The sequence below is a fragment of the Populus alba genome, chromosome 6, assembly GCF_005239225.2.
Source record: "Populus alba chromosome 6, ASM523922v2, whole genome shotgun sequence".
NCBI lineage: Eukaryota > Viridiplantae > Streptophyta > Magnoliopsida > Malpighiales > Salicaceae > Populus > Populus alba.
The window spans coordinates 1,810,484-1,831,349 of record NC_133289.1 but is presented as its reverse complement, the minus strand read 5'-3'; the positions used below and the strand labels follow the sequence as shown (position 1 = coordinate 1,831,349).

General features: G+C 35.4%; 4 protein-coding genes across 8 annotated transcripts in view; 3 read left to right on the top strand and 1 right to left on the bottom strand.

Moving 5' to 3' along the window:
- Nucleotides 1-598: 598 nt before the first annotated feature.
- On the bottom strand, nucleotides 599-5,297 carry LOC118052906 (probable protein S-acyltransferase 19). Its single transcript, XM_035064005.2, has 9 exons — nucleotides 4,777-5,297; nucleotides 4,405-4,518; nucleotides 3,731-4,141; nucleotides 3,390-3,458; nucleotides 3,191-3,262; nucleotides 2,907-3,035; nucleotides 2,729-2,809; nucleotides 2,371-2,571; nucleotides 599-2,062 (listed from the first exon to the last, which is right to left on the bottom strand). The coding sequence occupies exons 1-9, from the start codon at nucleotides 4,819-4,821 to the stop codon at nucleotides 965-967; spliced, it is 2,220 nt and encodes a 739-aa protein (XP_034919896.1). The 5' UTR covers nucleotides 4,822-5,297; the 3' UTR covers nucleotides 599-964.
- Nucleotides 5,298-8,722: 3,425 nt separating this feature from the next.
- LOC118052905 (protein FAR-RED ELONGATED HYPOCOTYL 3) lies at nucleotides 8,723-14,403 on the top strand. 2 transcript variants are annotated; one of them, XM_035064000.2, is made up of 9 exons: nucleotides 8,723-8,890; nucleotides 10,664-12,874; nucleotides 12,958-13,014; nucleotides 13,301-13,369; nucleotides 13,462-13,530; nucleotides 13,639-13,707; nucleotides 13,795-13,845; nucleotides 13,926-13,999; nucleotides 14,077-14,403. In XM_035064000.2, exons 2-8 carry the CDS (start codon nucleotides 10,709-10,711, stop codon nucleotides 13,980-13,982), a joined length of 2,538 nt encoding a protein of 845 aa, XP_034919891.1. In that variant the 5' UTR covers nucleotides 8,723-8,890; nucleotides 10,664-10,708; the 3' UTR covers nucleotides 13,983-13,999; nucleotides 14,077-14,403. The 2 variants fall into 2 exon arrangements, with proteins under 2 accessions (XP_034919891.1, XP_034919892.1); XM_035064001.2 differs by lacking the exon at nucleotides 8,723-8,890 and adding an exon at nucleotides 10,220-10,492.
- Nucleotides 14,404-15,357: 954 nt separating this feature from the next.
- Nucleotides 15,358-20,866, top strand: part of LOC118052894 (protein FAR-RED IMPAIRED RESPONSE 1) — a 58,941-nt gene continuing 53,432 nt past the window's right edge. The window contains exons 1-9 of one of the 4 annotated variants that reach the window (XR_004688274.2): nucleotides 15,358-15,498; nucleotides 16,084-18,290; nucleotides 18,405-18,461; nucleotides 18,710-18,778; nucleotides 18,890-18,958; nucleotides 19,051-19,119; nucleotides 19,203-19,250; nucleotides 19,343-19,478; nucleotides 19,731-20,129. Coding sequence is in view for 2 of the 4 variants with exons in the window: in XM_035063981.2 (XP_034919872.1) it covers nucleotides 16,137-18,290; nucleotides 18,405-18,461; nucleotides 18,710-18,778; nucleotides 18,890-18,958; nucleotides 19,051-19,119; nucleotides 19,203-19,250; nucleotides 19,343-19,405 (2,529 nt within the window). In the remaining 2 variants the exon portion in view is untranslated. Of the gene's footprint in view, nucleotides 15,499-16,083; nucleotides 18,291-18,404; nucleotides 18,462-18,709; nucleotides 18,779-18,889; nucleotides 18,959-19,050; nucleotides 19,120-19,202; nucleotides 19,251-19,342; nucleotides 20,130-20,866 lie in introns of those variants that run through there. The other 3 variants (XR_004688275.2, XM_035063982.2, XM_035063981.2) reach the window with 3 other exon arrangements.
- Nucleotides 15,358-20,866, top strand: part of LOC118052895 (protein FAR-RED IMPAIRED RESPONSE 1) — a 58,510-nt gene continuing 53,001 nt past the window's right edge. The window contains exon 1 of the mRNA XM_035063983.2: nucleotides 15,358-15,498. The gene's annotated coding sequence lies outside the window, so the exon portion shown is untranslated. The remainder of the gene's footprint in view (nucleotides 15,499-20,866) is intronic.

The window sequence follows — 20,866 nt, the reverse complement described above, 5'->3', positions numbered from 1 at the left end:
GACCATAAACTAGATTTATAATGGACTGTGATGTGTCTGTCATTGCTTTTTGAGTGGAATTATTGTAGGATTTCAGACAGGTGGTATTGATTATTTTTAAAATAATTTTTATTTAAAAATATATTAAAATATTTTTTTTATAATTTTTAAAAGTATAATTTTTTCAAACACTATTTAAGTATGTTTATCCAAGTATTCTTTGTTTCAATTTAGTGTCACAATCTAATATATTATTAAAAAAATTTGATTTTTTTAGTTTTAAATTATTACTATTTTTTTAGTTTTTAAATTATTTTAATGTATTAATATCAAAAATAAATTAAAAAATATATATTTTTAATATACTTTTAAATAAAAAAACACCATAGTATTGTGAGGTACAAGTGCTTAAAATAGTTCAACTTGATAGTATCTTCGTTCAGCTGGACAGTGCACAGCTAGAGACAGCTGAACACTGTTCCAGACTGAGTACAGCCACCATACACGGTTTGCCGATCCATATCGAAAAGGGCCAGAGTTTGATTAGATGAATTGATAAGCTACTAAAAGCCATGACCAGGATTGGTGGATAAAGAAACACTCAAAACATCATTGAATTGTGGAATAGAAAGCAAATTGATTACTCTGCTGTAACTCATCAATGGAGACGATTGTACAGGGTTAAACAAGAACTTCCTAAGAAAAACATTGACCACAATGTCCTGGAAACGAGGGGGAGTGGCAAGAGTCCTTGATTCTCATTTTCATTCTTCAAATGATGACTGAAATCACAAGTTCTTCTCTAAAGAAGAAACCGCTTGAACCTCGTAACGAGGTTGGGTTTATGATGGTTTGAAATTGCAAGGTTCCTGGGGTTGTGCAGCTCCCATAAGGGTTTCTTCTCCAAGTCCATCGCTTAGCAACTCACCTGATAATTGGACGAAAAATTCCACGTAGATTTTGTTAGAAGTCAAAATCTTCAGCCTTAACCCTGCCTCAAACCAGAACCAGAAGAGGGGTTGGTATCAAAACCCCCAGGGACAAACACGGGAAGCTGGTTTGATATTGAATCTCTTTTGAATCTAGACTCTCGAGGTAAATTCAATGCAAACCGCTGTTGGCCCTCTCTCAAACCCGAGCTTCCTTCATTTCTCAGACTATCCCTAACAGGGACACTCAAAAGTGGACCTCCAAAGAAAATGGAGTCCCCTGTGTACAGGAGCTTCTCAGATGACTGAGCAGGAGCTTTAGCTGATGATGATGATGACTGTTGTGGTGGTATTGCTGGCTTTCGACCATCATTGCTTGTTTCTGCATTGGATTTTGGCAATACTGTTTGTGTAGCTGTTCTATTCCGAGCTTCAGAAGCTGCCACAGGAACTGATACATACCTACCAGCCTCTTGGTCCCAAACAACAGACGTCCTTTTGACATCTCTAAGAAGAGAAGCAGCTGGAGCTGAAAGAAGCAATGGATCAGTACTACTTCCCTTCTGCGTGATTTTTTCATCAAATCCTGACGCAGGATGGGATAATGGATTGTTGGCATTAGGTAAAGGAGCCTTAGAAGTTACAGGATGATCAGGAACAAGGCCAGGGGCTGAGGTTGCAGCATTAAAACGACCTAGACCTTGAGTTTGTGGTAGAGGACTAAGCATGACTGATTCTTGAACATGGCTTGGGCTGCTGAAGCTACTAACACTTTGAGTCCCGGTTTCATACTCGTCCCGGCTTCCTTGACTTGGAGCAAAAGAGTTTCCTAGTGCTGTTAGTCTCGGCTCATTCTTGATCTCTTTGTTTGTCCCCATATCAGTGCTCACACTACTTCTGACACTCATATTGCCACTGGAGCTACATTCAGTATCGGGTAAACGGCGATTATCAACTGGCTTTAGAACAGAGGAAGATGCCCTGGCCTTTGCTGCTGCTCTCATAGCCTCGGTGGAATCTAACTTCGCAAGTTTCCAAGCACTAATTCGAACCGGCCGTTTGGGTACCTTGCTACCTCTTTCTGCAGCTCCAGCAGCATCTGGGTCAACAGTTGATGGGACCATCCCAGGCTCCAGGTGAGGTATGACTTCATCCTGATGCAGCCAAAAACACAAACAATTTCCATAAAGACCCATAAAAGTTAAGACCTTGTCCAAAATAATTTTGTAACATTTGTTAACAGTTTGTTAAAAATTCTATATAAATCTTGAGAAAATATCTAAAACATAGGATAAGATCCAAGGGCAAGAAGTTCCTATTAAGAGTGAATTGGGACAAAAATGTCATGTGGGAAAACTGGCAAGGAACAGACTCAGAAGTTTCTGCAGGATTCTTAGCTGGGATCAGCACAGTCGTCCTCAATGACACACAACTGAATATGGCAAACACAAGAGTCTAATACCTGATAATCCACAAATACCCGAGGAGGGGTGCACCATGCTCCCTTGTACTGCAGACCAAGAGAACTTCCACCACTGAAGCCAGTCGTGGCAGATCCTGATGGAGAGTATACTAAGTTTGGCATTTCCTCGTACTCAGATGCTCCAGCAGGTGCCTCACTCATTGCTCTCATGGCCACAACATACTCATAGGTGGTAATACCCTAATTCAACATAACAGAAACAAATAAAAACTTTTATATTGCTGAAATTGCCCAAATATGGTTCTGAATTTCAGATTCTAACTTCTCGTCTGTTTTTAAAGCAATCAACAAGAGTACTAGAAAACTGAAAGTAGTTTCTAGTCTATCAGTCACTAACCTTTCTGATCAATATCATGTGGAAAAAGAAAAGTTCACTGAGAGGTACACAAGCCAGGATAGAAACTACAGTGCATACAGCCTGCACAAATTGAGATCCAGCATCAACAATAGAAATTTGATAAATTTGAGATTAGTGATAAGTAACAAGCTTTGATCTAAGGTTATTGTGTACGTACCACAACTGTTGCAAAAGGAGCTATAGAGAAACCATTTCCAAGTGTCTCGACAATTTCAATCTTCATGCTTTGCTTGTTAACAAAACAACGTACAAAGACAGCAATACCAACTCCAGCTTCGAGTACAAGCTGAGCCACCCACAAGCAGAAATGTTACCATTGGGAAAACATTTTCAGAAAGAATAATTCAGGATTACCACATATATCCAAATGAAACAACTAGCAGCTAGAATATGAGATATAAAGATCACTTATAATATAAGTTAAGAGAGAGTAGCACATACCCAAGCAAGACTAGTAGCCATTAGAGAAATAAAAGTCACATAGTTTTTATACCCCACACAATTGTTAAGCCACTGCAGCCACACCATAGATTCAGTTAGTTTTTACGAAATCATATTTTGTCAACTTCAAAACCAGTTTGGTTTAGGAAATTCAAGATGTGTGCCAGCAAAGAGCACTAGAAACAACATGAAAGTATACCCGGCAATGGTGATCAAAACCATCAACACATTTATCACAACTTCGACAGTGTTTGCTGAACTTGCGTACCTGCAATTTAAAGATTACATTGTTAATAATAGGGACAGCCAGCGTAAATTCTTTAAAGCTGTCATTGGCAGCATGTGGCCAACCACTGGAGATACTTTACAGGGCGATAAATTAGCAGAATTATTTGGAGACAATACTGTGATGCATGTATTGAGTGCCATTTAATCATTGAGATGATGTACAGCTAACTCAATAGACTGATAAATAGAGCCCCACAACCAAAAAGGGAAAATAATGACGATAAACAAAACAAGAAGTGCCTCACTTTTTACCTCAGCATTGCACAGTGTACAGAACAAAGCATCTTCACGATTGCCCTGTTGGTCAGCTATCTCTCCATGTTTGCGGCAATCTTCATGAATAAAAGGTGCACAGAAGATTAAACCGATGTTATGGGAAGGTTTTCTGGTTGGGGATTGCACAGCAGTCTCGACTCTCTCAACTTCCCCCACTGACCCTTTCTTACTAGAGTTTGCTGGACCTATAGAACTTCTGGAGGGTGATGAAAACGAAGAATGCATAGCACTTCCAGTTTCATCAAATTTTCTAGGCAGATCCTTCACTGAAAACCCATGTTTCACATTGAGTTTATTTGCTACATCGGAATTGAATTTAGACATGATGCCAGGATCTGCAGGGTTAATTGCAGTACACCTAACATATAGAATAAAGACAAGAAGTACCTGCAATGCCACAACAGGAATCAAGAAAACAACATCAGTCATAAAGGTTACTCTTAGTCTTACACATGTTGATTCTTTAAAGAACAGCTCTTGGTACAACAAGAAGACTAAAGTGATCCATGATATTAGATGTACATCCAAAATAGACTTTCATTCATTAAAATGTTACCAATTTTTTTCGTCTATGACCCAAATTTCTCTGTGGAATATACAAGGGAAACAAACTTAAACTCAATACACAGAAATGACAAGAATTCACATACCACTGGAGTGTAAGTCCCAAGAAGCACATACTCCCAGATTTTGCCTCCAAGGAAAGGAGCAAAGAAAGCATAAAATGCAATCACTAGTAAACAGAAGACAGTGATTGCAACAACCTATCAAGACAAGTCACCAAAGTTTAGCGCAGAAATTAGCACTAAAAAAACCATAAAAACACTCATAAATTCAGTAACTACGAAATGCCAAAGCCAATTTCGCATGCCCGCATAAAAAAGATGAATTCTTTAGAGAACCCCAGAAGAGAAGATCAATTTTTTAGCAAAGCGAAGCAAACCTGATTAAGTAAGAACAAGGAATGATAATTGAGAAAAAAATCTTCAAAGTCTCAAAAGAGAAGGTTTTTATGGTCATACCTGAAAGGTATGAGCTGGTAGCTGCCATCCATGTTTCCTCACCATAACTACAAAATCCAAACCCCCAAAACAGGCCAAAACCCTAAACACACCCAAAAAAACTCTAGCTAGAAAGAGAAAATAACCCAAAAAGAAAAGAACTTTCCTCTCAACCACAGTAATCCAAACACCAAAATCAATGCAGGCCCTTTTAAAACCAAAGAAAGAGTAAAGTTCAATTGGGTTTAGGCCTACTCCCCACTCCTCAGTCTCACTTGCCTTGTAACTATTATCAACTAAAATGAAGAGGAAAGAGAAGAAAAGAGCTAAGTGGGAAAGAAAAGTGAAAAGAAAAGAACAAAATGAGAGGCACTGAGACTGAAAAAGAAGGCAGAGAAGCAGTAGCACTTATAGAAAGAGTACATGGAGAAAAAGAAGAAGATGTGAAGACAAGAAGTGGAACTATTAGAAGAAAAACACAAACTGACAAAAGCTAACAAAAGCGTTGACAGACACCAGACATAGAAAATCCATCAATCTCTGTGTGTGTATGAATATTTTCATGTCATCTATGTAGTTGTTAACTTGTCATCTGCCTCATAATTATTATTTTCTTTGATAATTTGGAGCCTAAAATCATTTTTTTTAATAATAATTAGTGCCTAATTTTTCATTGAAATGTTTCTATCTAGATTTTTTGGAATTTTTTTTGTGTTTTTTTCCGTACAGACTAGTAGGATCATCAAATTGGATTTTTTTGGATTCAATTCATCTCGTCAATTTAACTAGTAAAAAGCCTCCATTTTTTAATATAATTAAATGAGTTTAAAAATGAGAGAATTAAAGAAGTGAGATGTCACTTCTATTTAATGTCATTGATGACTGAAGTGATACACATTACCTTAAAATATTTTTAAAAAGCATGCTCGTTATGTTATAATGTTTGCATGTCAAATCTGATTGGTGAGTTAAATCGGTGATACACTCACTAGGGATATTATTCGGGTTGTATTTTATGTTAGACTAGGTGGTAGTTGGTTTATTCAATTCATGATTTAATTAATCCTCGATTAAAAATTTAAATGAGATTTAATTTGATATTTAAATAAAATATCAATTTTTTTTTCAAAATATTATTAAAATAAAAACTTTTAAAAAATATTGTTTTAAATTGATTTAAGTCAAGATAGATTAATCCGTTTAATTTGTAATTCAAAGCTTGAGAAACATCTTAAATAATATAAAATTTTATAATTATGAAAATAAAATTAAAAAGGTTTTTTAATATTCATTAAATCTCTTTTAAAAAAATAATAATTGATCAGCATGGTCATTGGCAAGGTTTAATTAAGACCTGTTTAAGCAATAGCATAATTTAAGTATATGTTTGAGGCAGTAGTGCAACCCATCATTTCATAAAAAAAAAAATTGATTTTTTTATTTATATTTTTTAATTTTTTTAATGTGTTAATATAAAAAACAAATTTAAAAAAATAATAATAAAATATTATTTTAATATACTTATAATTAATAAAATATTTAAAAATATAACATTTGATCACCATCCAAACACCAAATATCATATGCATGTGTTCAAATTTTTCTCGCTTAAAGTACATGTGCTTGTGTGGTAGATGCAAGTTGGTGCCTTTTTATATATATATATATAAAAATATAAGATATTGGAGAGTGTGATAGTAATTATGTTTTAAAGTATATTTTGTTTAAAAATATATTAAAATAATATATTTTTTTATTTTTATAAAATTATTTTAATATTAACATAAAATATAAAAACAAATAAAATATTAGGAAGAAGCTGAGCCATGGTCTTTTGACCTTGGAGGGCTATGGTAGGGTCCATCGAAATTATTGTCTCTCACTACATTTTGATGTCTTTCAGCTTTATGATAATGGCATTTATAAGGGTGAAGTAGACAGCCTGAGGCTGGTTGGGGCTGACCTCTCTCTCTCTAGCCCATGTTCTGGTTCATATTAATGGTCGCCCCTCCACTCCAAATTATTCTATATTTATGCATGTCCTTTTCTTCCCCCTAGGGAATCCGATGTTGTTATAGATTTTTTAGAATTTTATGCTACATGTATATTCATTAAGGTTTCAATTTTTTACCAAAATGAAAATATGTTTTTGAAAAATAATTTTTTAAAAATAATATTTATTTTCTAACACATAAAAGCTTATTTTTTAAATTGATTTTAAACTATTTTTCATTAATCAACTTCAATGAGGTTCGAGATTTTAAAAATGTAAAAATTATTTTTCATGAAACAATAAAATTTAAAGTTGAATATTATAATTTGAGACCCACCGATAAATATACTATGGTTAAATGAGTTTATTTTTCATATTTATATCCTAAAATTTAGACAGTGAATTAATTGAGTCAATTTATGTATTAGTAAAAACAATATTGTTTTTTGAAAAAAAAAAAAACCAAAAAAATCATGGTTTAAATTAGACTTCAAATTAACAAGTTTTTAGATTGACCCTTTAATGAAATTCAATAAATATAAAAAGATTTAGAAAATAATAAAATTTTTTTTTCATAAAACGAACAAGATTTAAAAATAAATACTATAATTTGAGACGTACCAATCAATATATTATGATTAAATGAGTGTATTTCCCATATTTATTAAGTCAATGTCTTAGTAAAGTAACCTAAATCCATGATAGCAAGATGTTGTTTTCAATAAAAAAATATAAAAGAAAACATGATCTAAGAGTGTTTGAGAACGTGATCCAAATCATGCTCTATTAAAATTTAATTTTGTTTTTGTTAAAAAGTTAATTTTTTTATATGTTTTTTATTATTTTTAATGTGTTGATTATAAAAATAATTTTTAAAAATTTTAAAAAATATTCATTTTAAAACATTTTTAATACGAAAAATATTTTAAAAAATAACTTCGTAACAATATTTTCAAACAGTGCTTAAAAGAGACTCTAAATTAACGAGTTTCTGGAGTGAACCTTCGAGTTTAATTATTTTATTGTATTAGAAACTTAAACCTCAAACAAACTTGGTAAATATTTTAATCTCGTGAATAACTGAAAACAGGATTAGAAAAGTGGATTAAACATCAACTTTAATTTCTAAACACTGTCTATAACGATAATCCATGCACTGATTTTTCTTTAATTAACTCGCGCACCTACTTCTTACCGAACAAGGACCATGGACGACAGCAAACGCAGAAAGTACCAAATCAACGCTTCACACGCGCCATGCCTGTAGCAATCAATTCTCGATAGAGAATAAACTACATCTTAACTCCTGCAAGTTGGAAACTGTAACAGTCTGATCCTCAACAATTAAAAGGTTCCAAAATCAACCTGAAAGTCTTATTTTAGGCCCAAAAAAGATTAAAAGAATTAAATTGATATTTTTTTAATTTTTTATATTAGTATAATTAAGGGTTATATATAACCTAAAGCTTGACACCATGGTCGATCAATAGATTAGTTATAGACCATGTCGACCCATCTAAAACATTTTAAATTATTATAGATTCCAGTCATTCTGAATTTTAAATTGATATAATTGAATTTATAACTTTATTTTTATTGATAGTTTTTGAATTATATTTATTACTTTTATATATGGTTGATATATTTAGAAATACTTTATTTTTGCAAGTTTTTTTTATATTCATTATCGGAAACTTATATATGTGATAAAAATCTACCAAAACCATGGGGGCTAAAAAATACCCCCAAAAAAAGAAATTAAAAAAATTTAATATGGAAAAGGACCGCATTGAAACTTCTTGGAAACTCTAAAGTTGATATTGAAAACTTCAATCTATAGAAGTTGATGCTAAACATTGTCAAATCTACAGGGGCTACAAATACAGTCTATGTTAATAAAGGGACCAAAATCACCCTCACAGGAGTGCTTGCACACGCGCGATCGCTGTATCTCACTCGCGATTGAGAAACAGAGCAAACAAAGCGAGAGTGAAAAAAATTAGAAACCCTAGAAACAAGAGAATCGAAATTGAGGAAAGATTTCTTTCAACCTCCCACTCGCTCACCTCCCTCGCGTGAGCTTTCACTTTGCAACTTCACAGATCGAACCCAACACACAGACAAAGAGAAGAAGCTCTACAGGTACGTATAAAGCTTCTTTTTCTCTCTTTTTTGCGTGCTTTAATTATATTTTAATCTTATTTTTAGTGACGGGTTTCGGCTTTTGATTTGATTTTTGTGAAAAACTCTGTGTTTTGGTTGATGGGTTTTTCTTGATGTCGTAGAGTTTGAGTCTTTGATGTGTTTGGTTTTTAAGGTTGTGATTTTGTTGGGGGGTGTTTGAAGGACCTACTTTTGTCTGAAGTTGAGGTCAAGGAAAGGAAATAGAAAATGGGTTGTTGTGTTAAGGTTAGAATTTGTTCTGCTTAAGGAGAAATTGAGAGTTTGAGGCGGTTCTTGCTGTTTGTTTTGAGTTTGTTGGAGCTTTTTCATGAGACTGGGAGGTGTTTTTGAGCTATAATTTGTTGAATTTAATGCTTAAATTGACTGGATTATATGAGCTTTAGGTTTATTTTGGTTAGAACATGGTTATTGTTTGGGTACCTGCTAAGATTAGATGAATAAAAGAGCTGTTGCTGAATTATGGTGACGTTGAAGTGGAGATATTGAGGAAGTGGATTTGGAGAAACTTTATATATCGAGCAAGTGATTTTAAGACTAGAAGTTGCATCTTTTTTATGGCAAACTCAAGAGTTTTACCACTGCACAGAAGATGTGGCCTTAAAAGATTAAAACTGTGTCAAGAAAGTTTCTTAAACATTGTGTGGCAATTAGGAAGACATGAAGCAAACAGTAGTGTGATGGCATAGGTGACAAACCACGCTGTTGCTGTCTATGCATGCATAGGTTAATTTTATAGTGTTTTGAATGTCAACTTTTTATGTTGGTGGTGTGTGCTACTTAATGCACCACAGAGTAGATAGGCGAAGAGATTAACTACCTTCACCCATGATGGCATGTGTGGTTTTCAGTTTCCTTTCCTTCAGTTACAAATTTGTTAGTGCAAGTTTGGTTCATATAAGTCTAATTACTATCCATTAAAAAAAAATTGCTGGGACCTGTGTCTGTCTATTTCTCTTTGATTTTGTCTATTTTCTAGTTTCCTACTCCATGTGAGAGCATTGTTTTCTCAACCCTCCAACACAAGTTGATTAGATTCCTTTCCTGTTAAAAACCCAGAACATTTGGGAGTAATTTGTTAGCTTTAAACCACAAAGAGTTGATGTCTTGGCTGTCTCTGGAGTCTAGATTGTTTCCTGACAAAAATGTCCAACTGGAAATCAGAACTTTAGTGATTGAACTTAAAATGCACAGAATTCAGCACATTGAGATTTAATTATCAAGTTAATTCACTAGATTATGGAAGGATCGGTTTAATGTTTGAGGCTTTCAATTGCTTCAAATTTATAGAGTCGCTAATTAAGAGCACTGGAATGTAACTGGGTTCTTGGGCATGCAACGACTCACTTGTGGCCAAAGAAGTGAGAGGGTGACTTTGTCCAGTGAGGAAGCTTTTGGAAACTTCATTGCTTGAGAAGGGTCAGATTTGGCAGATTATGATTTCAAGCAATAAAGTTATGTGATCTATTTAGAAGTAGTAGCTTAAGGCATGATGCAGATTGCTATTGAAGCCAGGCATGAACTTGTATCAGAATTGATTGCTTTTGATGTTGTGAGATAGTGGTGAGTTATGTACTATGCTCTATTAGAGTTTTTTTTTTTTGGATATGGGAGTGTTTAGATTTTCTTAACCCCCCCCCTTTATTTTTGTGATGTTTTTTTATTATCAATTGCAAATATGTAGGTTGTTTTATTAGCTGTTCTAACATGCATATTTCCCTTTCAACTTTTCAGGTGACTTGACAGCAGTGGTTGTAAGACGTGTTGTAAAGTCTCATCATGGACATCGATCTTAGGTTACCTTCTGGTGATCATGATAAGGAAGGTGAAGAACCAAATGATGTCAATAATATGTTGCGCGAAGTCAAGCTGCACAATGGAGATGTAGAGATTGGAAATGTTGTTGATGTTGCAGAGCAAGTACTTTCTATAGAAGGGGGAGATGTTAATTCTCCCACAACGTCAATGGGATTCAAAGAGGACATAAAACTTGAGCCACTTTCTGGTATGGAATTTGAATCACATGGAGCGGCATATTCATTTTATCAAGAATATGCTCGATCTATGGGATTTAATACTGCAATACAGAACAGCCGCCGTTCAAAAACATCGAGGGAGTTCATTGATGCAAAATTTGCTTGTTCTAGGTATGGGACAAAGAGAGAGTATGACAAGTCCTTTAACCGACCACGTTCCAGACAAACCAAGCAAGACCCAGAAAATGGAACGGGCCGACGATCGTGTTCAAAGACTGACTGCAAGGCAAGCATGCATGTGAAGAGAAGGTCAGATGGAAAATGGGTTATCCATAGTTTCGTGAAGGAGCATAATCATGAGCTTTTACCTGCCCAAGCTGTCAGTGAACAAACTAGAAAGATGTATGCTGCAATGGCCCGACAGTTTGCAGAATATAAAAATGTTGTTGGTCTCAAGAATGACCCTAAAAATCCATTTGACAAGGGCCGGAATTTGGGACTTGAAGCCGGGGAGACCAAAATTTTGCTTGATTTTTTTACTCAGATGCAGAATATGAATTCCAACTTTTTTTATGCTGTAGATTTGGGTGAAGATCAACGTTTGAAGAACTTGTTTTGGGCTGATGCCAAAAGTAGGCATGGCTACAGTAATTTCTCTGATGTTGTAAATTTTGATACTACATATGTTAGAAACAAGTATAAGATGCCTCTTGCGCTTTTTGTCGGAGTGAACCAACACTATCAGTTCATGTTGCTTGGATGCACCCTGGTATCAGATGAAAGTGCAGCTACTTATTCTTGGCTAATGCAGACTTGGTTGAGAGCAATGGGTGGACAGGCCCCAAAGGTTATAATCACCGACCAAGATAAAGCTACGAAGCAAGTCATTTCAGAGGTCTTTCCAAATACTCATCATTGCTTTTGCTTGTGGAACATTCTGGGGAAGGTTTCTGAAAACCTGGGGAATGTGATAAAACAAAACGGAAACTTTATGGCCAAATTTGATAAATGTGTCTTCAGATCTTGGACAGAAAACGAGTTTGGAAAAAGGTGGTGGAAAATTCTTGATAGATTTGAACTTAGAGAGAATGAGTGGATGCAATCACTGTATGAAGACCGTGAGCAATGGGTGCCAATCTACATGAGAGGTGCCTTTTTGGCTGGGATGTCTACAGTTCAGCGTTCTGAGAGCATAGTCTCTTACTTTGATAAGTATGTGCATAAGAAGACAACTGTGCAGGAATTCGTTAGACAGTATGGATCGATTCTCCAAGATAGGTACGAGGAAGAAGCCAAAGCAGATTCTGATACCTGGAACAAGCAACCTACGTTGAAATCTCCCTCACCTTTGGAGAAGAGTGTTTCAGGGATGTACACGCATGCAGTGTTCAAGAAATTCCAAGTTGAGGTCTTAGGAGTAGTTGCTTGTCATCCCAAAATGGAAAGCCAAGATGAGACAAGCATTAGTTTTAGAGTTCAGGATTTGGAAAAGGAGCAAGATTTCACTGTTCTGTGGAATCAAACAGGTTTGGAGGTCTCATGTATATGCCGACTGTATGAATACAAGGGTTATCTTTGTAGGCATGCACTGGTTGTTCTTCAAATGTGTCAACAATCTGCCATCCCATCACAATATATTTTGAAAAGGTGGACAAAAGATGCAAAGAGCAGACATCTTTTAGGGGAAGAATGTGAACAGGTACAATCTAGGGTGCAAAGGTACAATGACTTGTGCCAACGAGCTCTGAAATTGAGTGAAGAGGCTTCATTATCTCAAGAGAGCTACAGTATGGCCTTTCGTGCTCTGGAAGAAGCTTTTGGAAACTGCATCAGCATGAATAATTCTAACAAGAATCTTGTGGAAGCTGGTACATCTGCCAATCATGGTCTCCTCTGTATTGAAGATGATAACCAGAATAGGAGTGTGACCAAGACGAATAAGAAAAAGAATCAAACCAAGAAAAGAAAGGTTGGTGGTCAAAAACGAATGTGAATGCTCTGTCCTAATGTTCTAATATTATTCGTCATAAATGACCTCCTCCATAACTGCAGGTGAATTCTGAGCAGGTGATTACGACTGTTGGGCCACAAGATAGCTTGCAACAAATGGTTTGTCCTCTTATACTTTGTCAAACAACCCAAAAAGAAAGGAAAAAGTTTGTATTGACGTGGCACATTAAATTCTACTACAGTTGAAACTTGATATTTGTTGACTAATTTTTTTGAAAATAAGATAAGAAAAAGCCAAAGACATTCATATTTGTGGTTGGCCTTCTAGGAAAAATAGCTTGAATCTGTTATGGTTATGTTGTTACTCATTTAGTAAGCAAGTGAATGCACTAGTCAATTTGATTTAAGGGCTGATGAGTATCTGTAACTCGATTTGATTTTCTAGGACAAATTAAGCTCAAGAGCAGTAGCCCTAGAAGGTTATTATGGAACACAACAGGGTGTGCCAGGAATGGTATGTTTGCTTGTGAATTAGGTCATATGCTCATGACAATACGGTGGAATGATTTTCTCACCCCACTCATTTTGAGCTATATGTTTTTGCAGGTGCAACTAAACTTGATGGCTCCAACACGTGATAATTACTACAGCAATCAGCAGACCATCCAGGGCCTGGTATGGCATATAAATTGTTGTGTGAATGCTTGATGTATGACTGGTCTTGTCCAGTTATTAATCATCGTATATGATATGACTATGGAAATCTGGATCTCATATCTCCAGGGACAGTTAAACTCAATAGCACCAAGTCATGATGGTTATTACGGCACTCAGCAAAGCATGCACGGGCTGGTATTGTATCTATTCCTGCAGCCAGTAATTTCTTTGTACTACAGTCTGCAAATGGTGATATCTTTGCACTGTTTTTACCACATGCAGGGACAGATGGATTTCTTTCGCCCACCAACTGGGTTCACTTATGGCATTAGGGTCAGTTTGCTAGTCTTGATTTTCTGATTATGCCATTTTCGTTTTGCCAAAACTTCTCAAAACGGTTTTCCATGGAACAGGACGACCCCAATGTAAGAACAGCACAGCTACACGATGATGGATCCAGGCATGCATGAGCAGCAACTTTCTCACTGTAAGGTTCACATTTCGAAAAGTTTCTTGAATCACGTGGCGATTAAAGTATTGACAGCAATTTTCATTTCTTGGCAGGCGAGGACGAACGAATCTCCCTTTTATTATGCAGCATGAAATGGTCACTCCACTGAAGCTGAAATCTCTGTAAAGAATGAAAGCTATCATGCATCAAAGATGGCAGGGTTAAATTTAGGAAACTTCCTCTTCTAGTGCTTGTAAAACAAGAGAAAAAAGAGTAGGATGCTTTCATCTTCACCGCATATTTACCACAGTAGACAGTCGAACAAATTCTTATAGGGGTAAAATCTCCCGTGTAAATCTTTATTGTATTTACCTACTATATCAGTGATTTGTCTTTAGCCTAAAATATCTGATCAGATAATATCAGTACTTATTCCCCCAGTAGATCACTATTCAATCCTGCCCTTTGTCTGCCTACTGTTGGAAAAATGATTAAAAAGCAAAGCTTTTCTTTAAATTCTTTTTCTTACCTCATGAAGTACTCCTTTCCATAGTTCCCTGTTAAGCCAACTTGAACCTAATTTAAGTATTCTTCTAGGGGTATAATTAGTATTTTTATTTTTATTTTTATTTTTGCTAGATACCTTTAGCCTCCCTTAATCAATCTTGGGATCAAAATATTATAGAGTGATTCCTCTTGAGGGGATATTGAAAGGTAAATTATCAAAGTCGTTTTCATAATTATTCATGAGATAAAGCTTGACTTATCTAAGATCTCAAATCTTATTAGAAAGGGAATCTTAAGCCTATAAGATATGGGATCTGACTAGGAAGAAGAATCTTAAATCTTAAAAAAAACAAACAATTTGTTTAATATCTAATTACCAAAGAAAGTCGATCAAAATGCTTTAGGATGTTTAAACGGTAATTACCAGTATTTATTTAATAAAAAACAGATTTTTGAATAGATAAAAATATTTTATTATTTTATTTGAAACCAAATAATTTTTTTTTAATCAACGGGTTGAGAACAAAACTTTAGCTTGAACCGAACCGGTTTTTAACGGGTTAGGACAAGTCAAATTTTCTTTATTTTATTTCTTTTCAATAAAGACCGGCACAGGTCTTGGATGGACTGGGTGCTGATTGACCTATCGAGCCCGGTCCGGCTATTATATCTGCAATTTCAATTCTTTTATATTTTTAAGCAACACGCGCCAAGCGTGTGGCACACAAAGGAAGCAAACAACAAAGCGGTTAAAATTCTCAAACGACGACATCGAATTTGCATAAACAACAATAAACGCGCGGCGAAGAAACAGAGATGGAAGCAAGCGAGGGAGTGAAATAAAAGCCCTAATTTTTATTTTTATTTTATAAGATTTTTCTACAACCGAGCGAGTGAGACTCAGCGAGTGAGTGTGGAGAAGAGAAGAAAGAAAAACCCTAATTTTTATTTTTTTTTCAATTCAGACGCGCCAATTCTCTCACTCGCGACTTTATTTTCCGGATCTTTCTCTCTTTATCCCTCTCAAGGTCTCTCTCTCTTTCTCTCTTCTTTAATTTTGGTGTATTAATTGTTTTTATAGCCGGTTTGGTTGCTGAGAAAACGTGGGAAAGTGGAAGTGGGAATTTGTGTTTTCCTTTAATTTTCTTGGTAACCAAACAAGGGATTGGAAGGAGCTGAAATGCTTTAGTGGGGTGTGATTTTTTTTCGAATTTGAATCGTTAGAGAATGAAAAAAAAGGTGGTTTTATTATTTTTGGTAACCCTAATTAATGCCCTGAATGAAAAATCAAGTTTGAAAATTTTCTCAGAATCCAAGCAGGATATAGAGAAGCAATAAGAATGCTATAATGGTTTGTGATTTTTATTGAATTCGAATCAGTAGAGAATGGAAAAATGGATCCCCCCCCCCCCCCCCCCGCTAACATCCAAGTAGTAGATGGAAAATGATTAGGAGTGTGATAATGGGCTGTGTTTTTTATACCGATTTTATTGAATTTCAGCGGAAAGATGGTAGCTTTATCATTTTTAGTAGCGTTTGTAATACGTTAATGTTGATTGTCCTTTGTTTGAAACTCGTAATTTATGTATGGAAACTTTCTTTCACGTGTTCAGGTGCCATTGTAAAGAACTTGTTGCATTTTTTCCTTTAACTGGAATGCGTTCTTATGATGACGGAGAGGAATCATAAAATGATTGATGAAATGATCGATCTTCAAGATAATGTCCCTGCTGATGATGTAGTGGGTGGAAATATCGTTGGTGTGGTGGATGTGGTGCACAGTAGAGATGTTGCGGTTGTTGATTCTCCGAAAAGGGCTGTCGCTGTGTTTGAAGGGGATGTAAACTATGAGCTATGTGATGGTATTGAATTTGGATCACATGAGGAAGCGTATTCATTTTATCAGGAATATGCAAAATCTATGGGGTTCACCACTTCAATAAAGAATAGTAGGCGGTCAAAGAAATCAAAGGAGTTTATTGATGCTAAATTTGCCTGTTCTAGATATGGAGTTACACCAGAGTCTGATAGTGGTAATAGTCGGCGATCAACTGTGAAGAAGACTGATTGCAAAGCCAGTATGCATGTGAAGAGAAGGGCTGATGGCAAGTGGATAATTCATGAATTTGTCAAGGAGCATAATCATGAGCTCTTACCTGCTCTAGCATATCATTTTCGAATTCACAGGAATGTGAAATTAGCTGAAAAGAACAACATTGACATATTGCATGCTGTCAGTGAACGAACAAGAAAGATGTATGTCGAGATGTCTCGACAGTCAGGTGGGTATCAAAATTTTGGGTTTGTAAAGAGCGAGATGAATATGCAGTTTGAAAAAGGCCGGCATTTGGCTCTTGATGAGGGTGATGCACAAGTAGTGCTGGAATATTTTAAGCAAGTCAAGAAGGAGAATGCAAACTTCTTCTATGCAATAGATTTGAATGAAGAGCAGCGTCTGAGAAATTTGTTCTGGGTTGATGCAAAAAGCAGGGCAGATTATATTAGTTTTAATGATGCTGTTTGTTTCGAAACCTTCTATGTAAAATACCACGAGAAATTGCCATTTGCTCCTTTTGTTGGGGTGAATCATCACTGTCAGCCAATCTTACTCGGATGCGCATTTATTGCAGATGAGTCTAGATCAACATTTGTTTGGTTAATGAAAACATGGCTTAGAGCAATGGGTGGGCAAGCACCTAAAGTTATAGTCACTGACATGGACAAAACCTTGAAGGCGGCCATTGAAGAAGTCTTCCCAAACACCCGTCATTGCTTTTCCCTTTGGCATATATTAGAAAGATTGCCTGAAACTCTCTCTCATGTGATTAAACGACATGAGAATTTTTTGCCAAAATTCAACAAGTGCATTTTCAAATCATGGACAGATGATCGGTTTGATATGAGGTGGTGGAAAATGGTCACCCGGTTCGAACTTCAAGATGATGAATGGATTCAGTCATTGTATGAAGATCGTAAAAAGTGGGTGCCTACCTACGTGGGGGATACTTTTCTAGCCGGAATTTCTGCTACACAGCGTTCTGAAAGTATGAGTGCGTTCTTTGATAAATACATTCATAGGAAAATCACCATGAAAGAGTTCATGAAACAATATGGAACAATTCTACAAAATAGGTATGAGGAGGAGTCCGTTGCAGATTTTGATACTTCCCACAAACAGCCTGCCTTAAAATCTCCTTCTCCTTGGGAAAAACAAATGTCAATGGTTTATACTCATGCAATATTCAAGAAATTTCAAGTTGAGGTTTTAGGTGTAGTTGGCTGCCATCCTAAAAAGGAAAGTGAAGATGGAACATTGGTGATGTTTCGGGTTCAAGACTGTGAAAAGGATGAACATTTTTTGGTCACATGGAACCAAACAAATTCAGAGGTGTGCTGTTTCTGCCATTCGTTTGAATATAAAGGTTTTCTTTGTAGGCATGCATTGATTGTTCTCCAAATTTGTGGCCTTTCAAGCATACCACCTCCTTATATTCTGAAGAGGTGGACAAAAGACGCAAAGAGTAGGCAACCAATGGCCTTAGGAACAGAACGGGCACAAACTAGGGTGCAGCGCTACAATGATTTATGCAAATTGGCCATTGAAATGAGCGAAGAGGGATCATTATCTGAAGAGAGTTACAATATTGTTCTCCATACACTAGTAGAAGCTCTGAAGAATTGTGTGAATGTGAATAACCGCAATAACAGTGTAGCAGAATCTAGTACCTATACTCTGACTCATCGTGAAGCAGAAGAAGAAAACCAGGGAAGCCTTGTTACCAAATCAAGTAAAAAGAAGAACCCAGTCAGGAAAAGAAAGGTTAGTTCTGGAGTTAGAATCCAACCAGGTGGAACTGCCTATGTTCTAATATTATTGTCTAATTATGTGCACAAGAAAAGGAAAAGAAATGATCAATGCCTATTTATGGTTCAGGTACAATCAGATCCAGACGTCATGCTTGTTGAAGCACCAGATAGCTTGCAGCAAATGGTTTGGCCTTTGTTCTATTCACTTACAGTAATCATGCAATCATTATATTATAGTGTTAATAGTGTGCATTGGATTGTAACAAGATTATGGCTGTAAAATTTGTTAAATGGATCCGCTTTGTGTAAAGAGAACTCATTCTTTCTGTTTTATTATTATTGAATTTCAATAGGATGGTGTTGACTAGGTTGTGGGATTGTGCAATCGACTTGGACAATAGAGTTAATTGAAATTGGGTTTTGTCTCTGCAGGAAAATCTAAGCTCGGAAGGTATTAACCTTGGCGGATATTATGGTACCCAGCAGAATGTGCAAGGACTGGTGAGCACAGTCTGTAGTGTTTTGGGCCTTTTTATCCAAGAGACAGTATACAATTGTGTAAAAAGAATTGTAATTTCAACTTTGACAGCCTGAACCTGGTGCTGAGTGCAGGTACAGTTAAACTTAATGGAGCCGCCTCATGATGGTTACTATGTCAATCAACAGAGCATGCAGGGTCTGGTAAGTCATGTTGGGTTTTGACCATGTACATATTCAACAAAAGCACTTTTATGAGCGAGTTACGATACCTTGAATTGTGTTTGTATTTCCAGGGGCAGCTGAATTCCATGGCACCCAGTCATGATGGTTTTTTTGGGGCTCAGCAAAGCTTGCATGGGCTGGTATAGTATTTTATAACAAAATACATTTTCAAAGAACTTTTGTTTCAGAAGAAGCAGTTGCCTAATTACATCCTTTCATGTAGGGGCAATACGACTTTCGGCCTCCAACTGGTTTCAGTTATAGCATGCAGGTGAGTTTTTGGAGGACATGGTATCAATATTTGTTATCCTCGACGCATGGAACCTATTAACGAGTATAAATTTACTAGGTTGTGTCTTTTAGTTGCAGGATGACACTCATTTGAGATCTTCACATATGCATGGCAGTGCTTCAAGACACGCATAAGGAAGTAGGATGTTTCATATTGGCAGCTGGAATGACAGTTTTCCTCCTGAGATGGCTGACATCTTCCTTGGAGGTATATAACCCTGATTGAAAAACTAACTCCAGGAATTACGAATGCCATTTTTACGAGCAGAAGTCATCGATTTGATAGTTCAGAAGCTAATCCCCAAAATGAAGGCAGAAGACATCATGGATTTTTTATCCAGAAGTTTACCTGGAATCCGGTCTTAATTTATGCCACACCAAGTCACTAACAGCTATGGTAGCACAACTTATTGGTAGAGCAGTGACTTTAATTCCGATATGTGCATGATTACTCTTACAGGCACCACATCTGCCTGCCAATTGGAGACTTGAAGAGACTGTCCTGCTCGGAGAGTAGATCCCCCTTGTGGTGAGATGAAAAAGATGCCTCGTTGCTGGAGCATACAAGGAATGTTCTTCTTCAAGTCCATAGTAGATTGTGTAGATCTGCTGTTATTAACCACTTCCTCCTGTCAACCCTTTCCTGGTATTAGTAGATGTGGAAAATACCTGACTTCATGTAGAAGCACAACAATTCTCAGGATGAGTAGTTTATTCAAATCAAATCAGATCGAGCTCTTCTCCTGTAAGCCCTCGCATGACCAGTCATGTAACAGGAGGAATTGGCCCTTGTAAAACATGTATTTGTTGATTATGACACCTTTCTCAACACTTAACAATTTTTTTTTGTTACTTTCAATGTTGCTTATTCTTTTACTGTTTATTAAGTTTGAAAGAGGAAAATATTGAAGATTGAAATATCATATACTAATCCTAGAAAAATATAATTCTTCAAATCTTCAATTTCCTTTTTTAAATAATAAAATATACATAAAATTATTAAAATAAATAAAAATAATTTGATTAATAATAAAATGAAATGAAATGTTATTTTTTAAAATATTAAAAAATGTATTAAATCTAAACAAGGAAAAGAAATTAACAATTTAATAAAAAGAATTTGGTTAATAAAAAAATTAAAAGGCACTTTTTCCCTTTTATAAAAAATAAAAAAAATTTTCAACAAAATAAATTAGAATATCAAATACTAATTCAAGAAAAATAATTCTTTATTTTTTAAAATAAATTATAGAGTTCTATTCTATATTAATTTAAAATTGTACTACTATGTTAATATATAAATTATTATAAATATATTTGTTAATTTATCTAAATTTTATTTTGATGTGTGCTTTCAACAAAATAGAGGTGCAACGAAAGGACTTGCTTTCTTCTTTTTATTTTTTTTTTTTTTTTCAATTTTAATTTCAATTTATTTTTTTATTATTACTCAGATTATTTTTTATTGATTTAATTTTATTTCTATTTAATATAATTATTCATGTGGCATGATCTAAAACTAATAGACTTAAATAATAAAATTGGATGGAGAGGTCAACAAGTATAAATTTATCTTGAGAAAGGATAGTTGTAGAT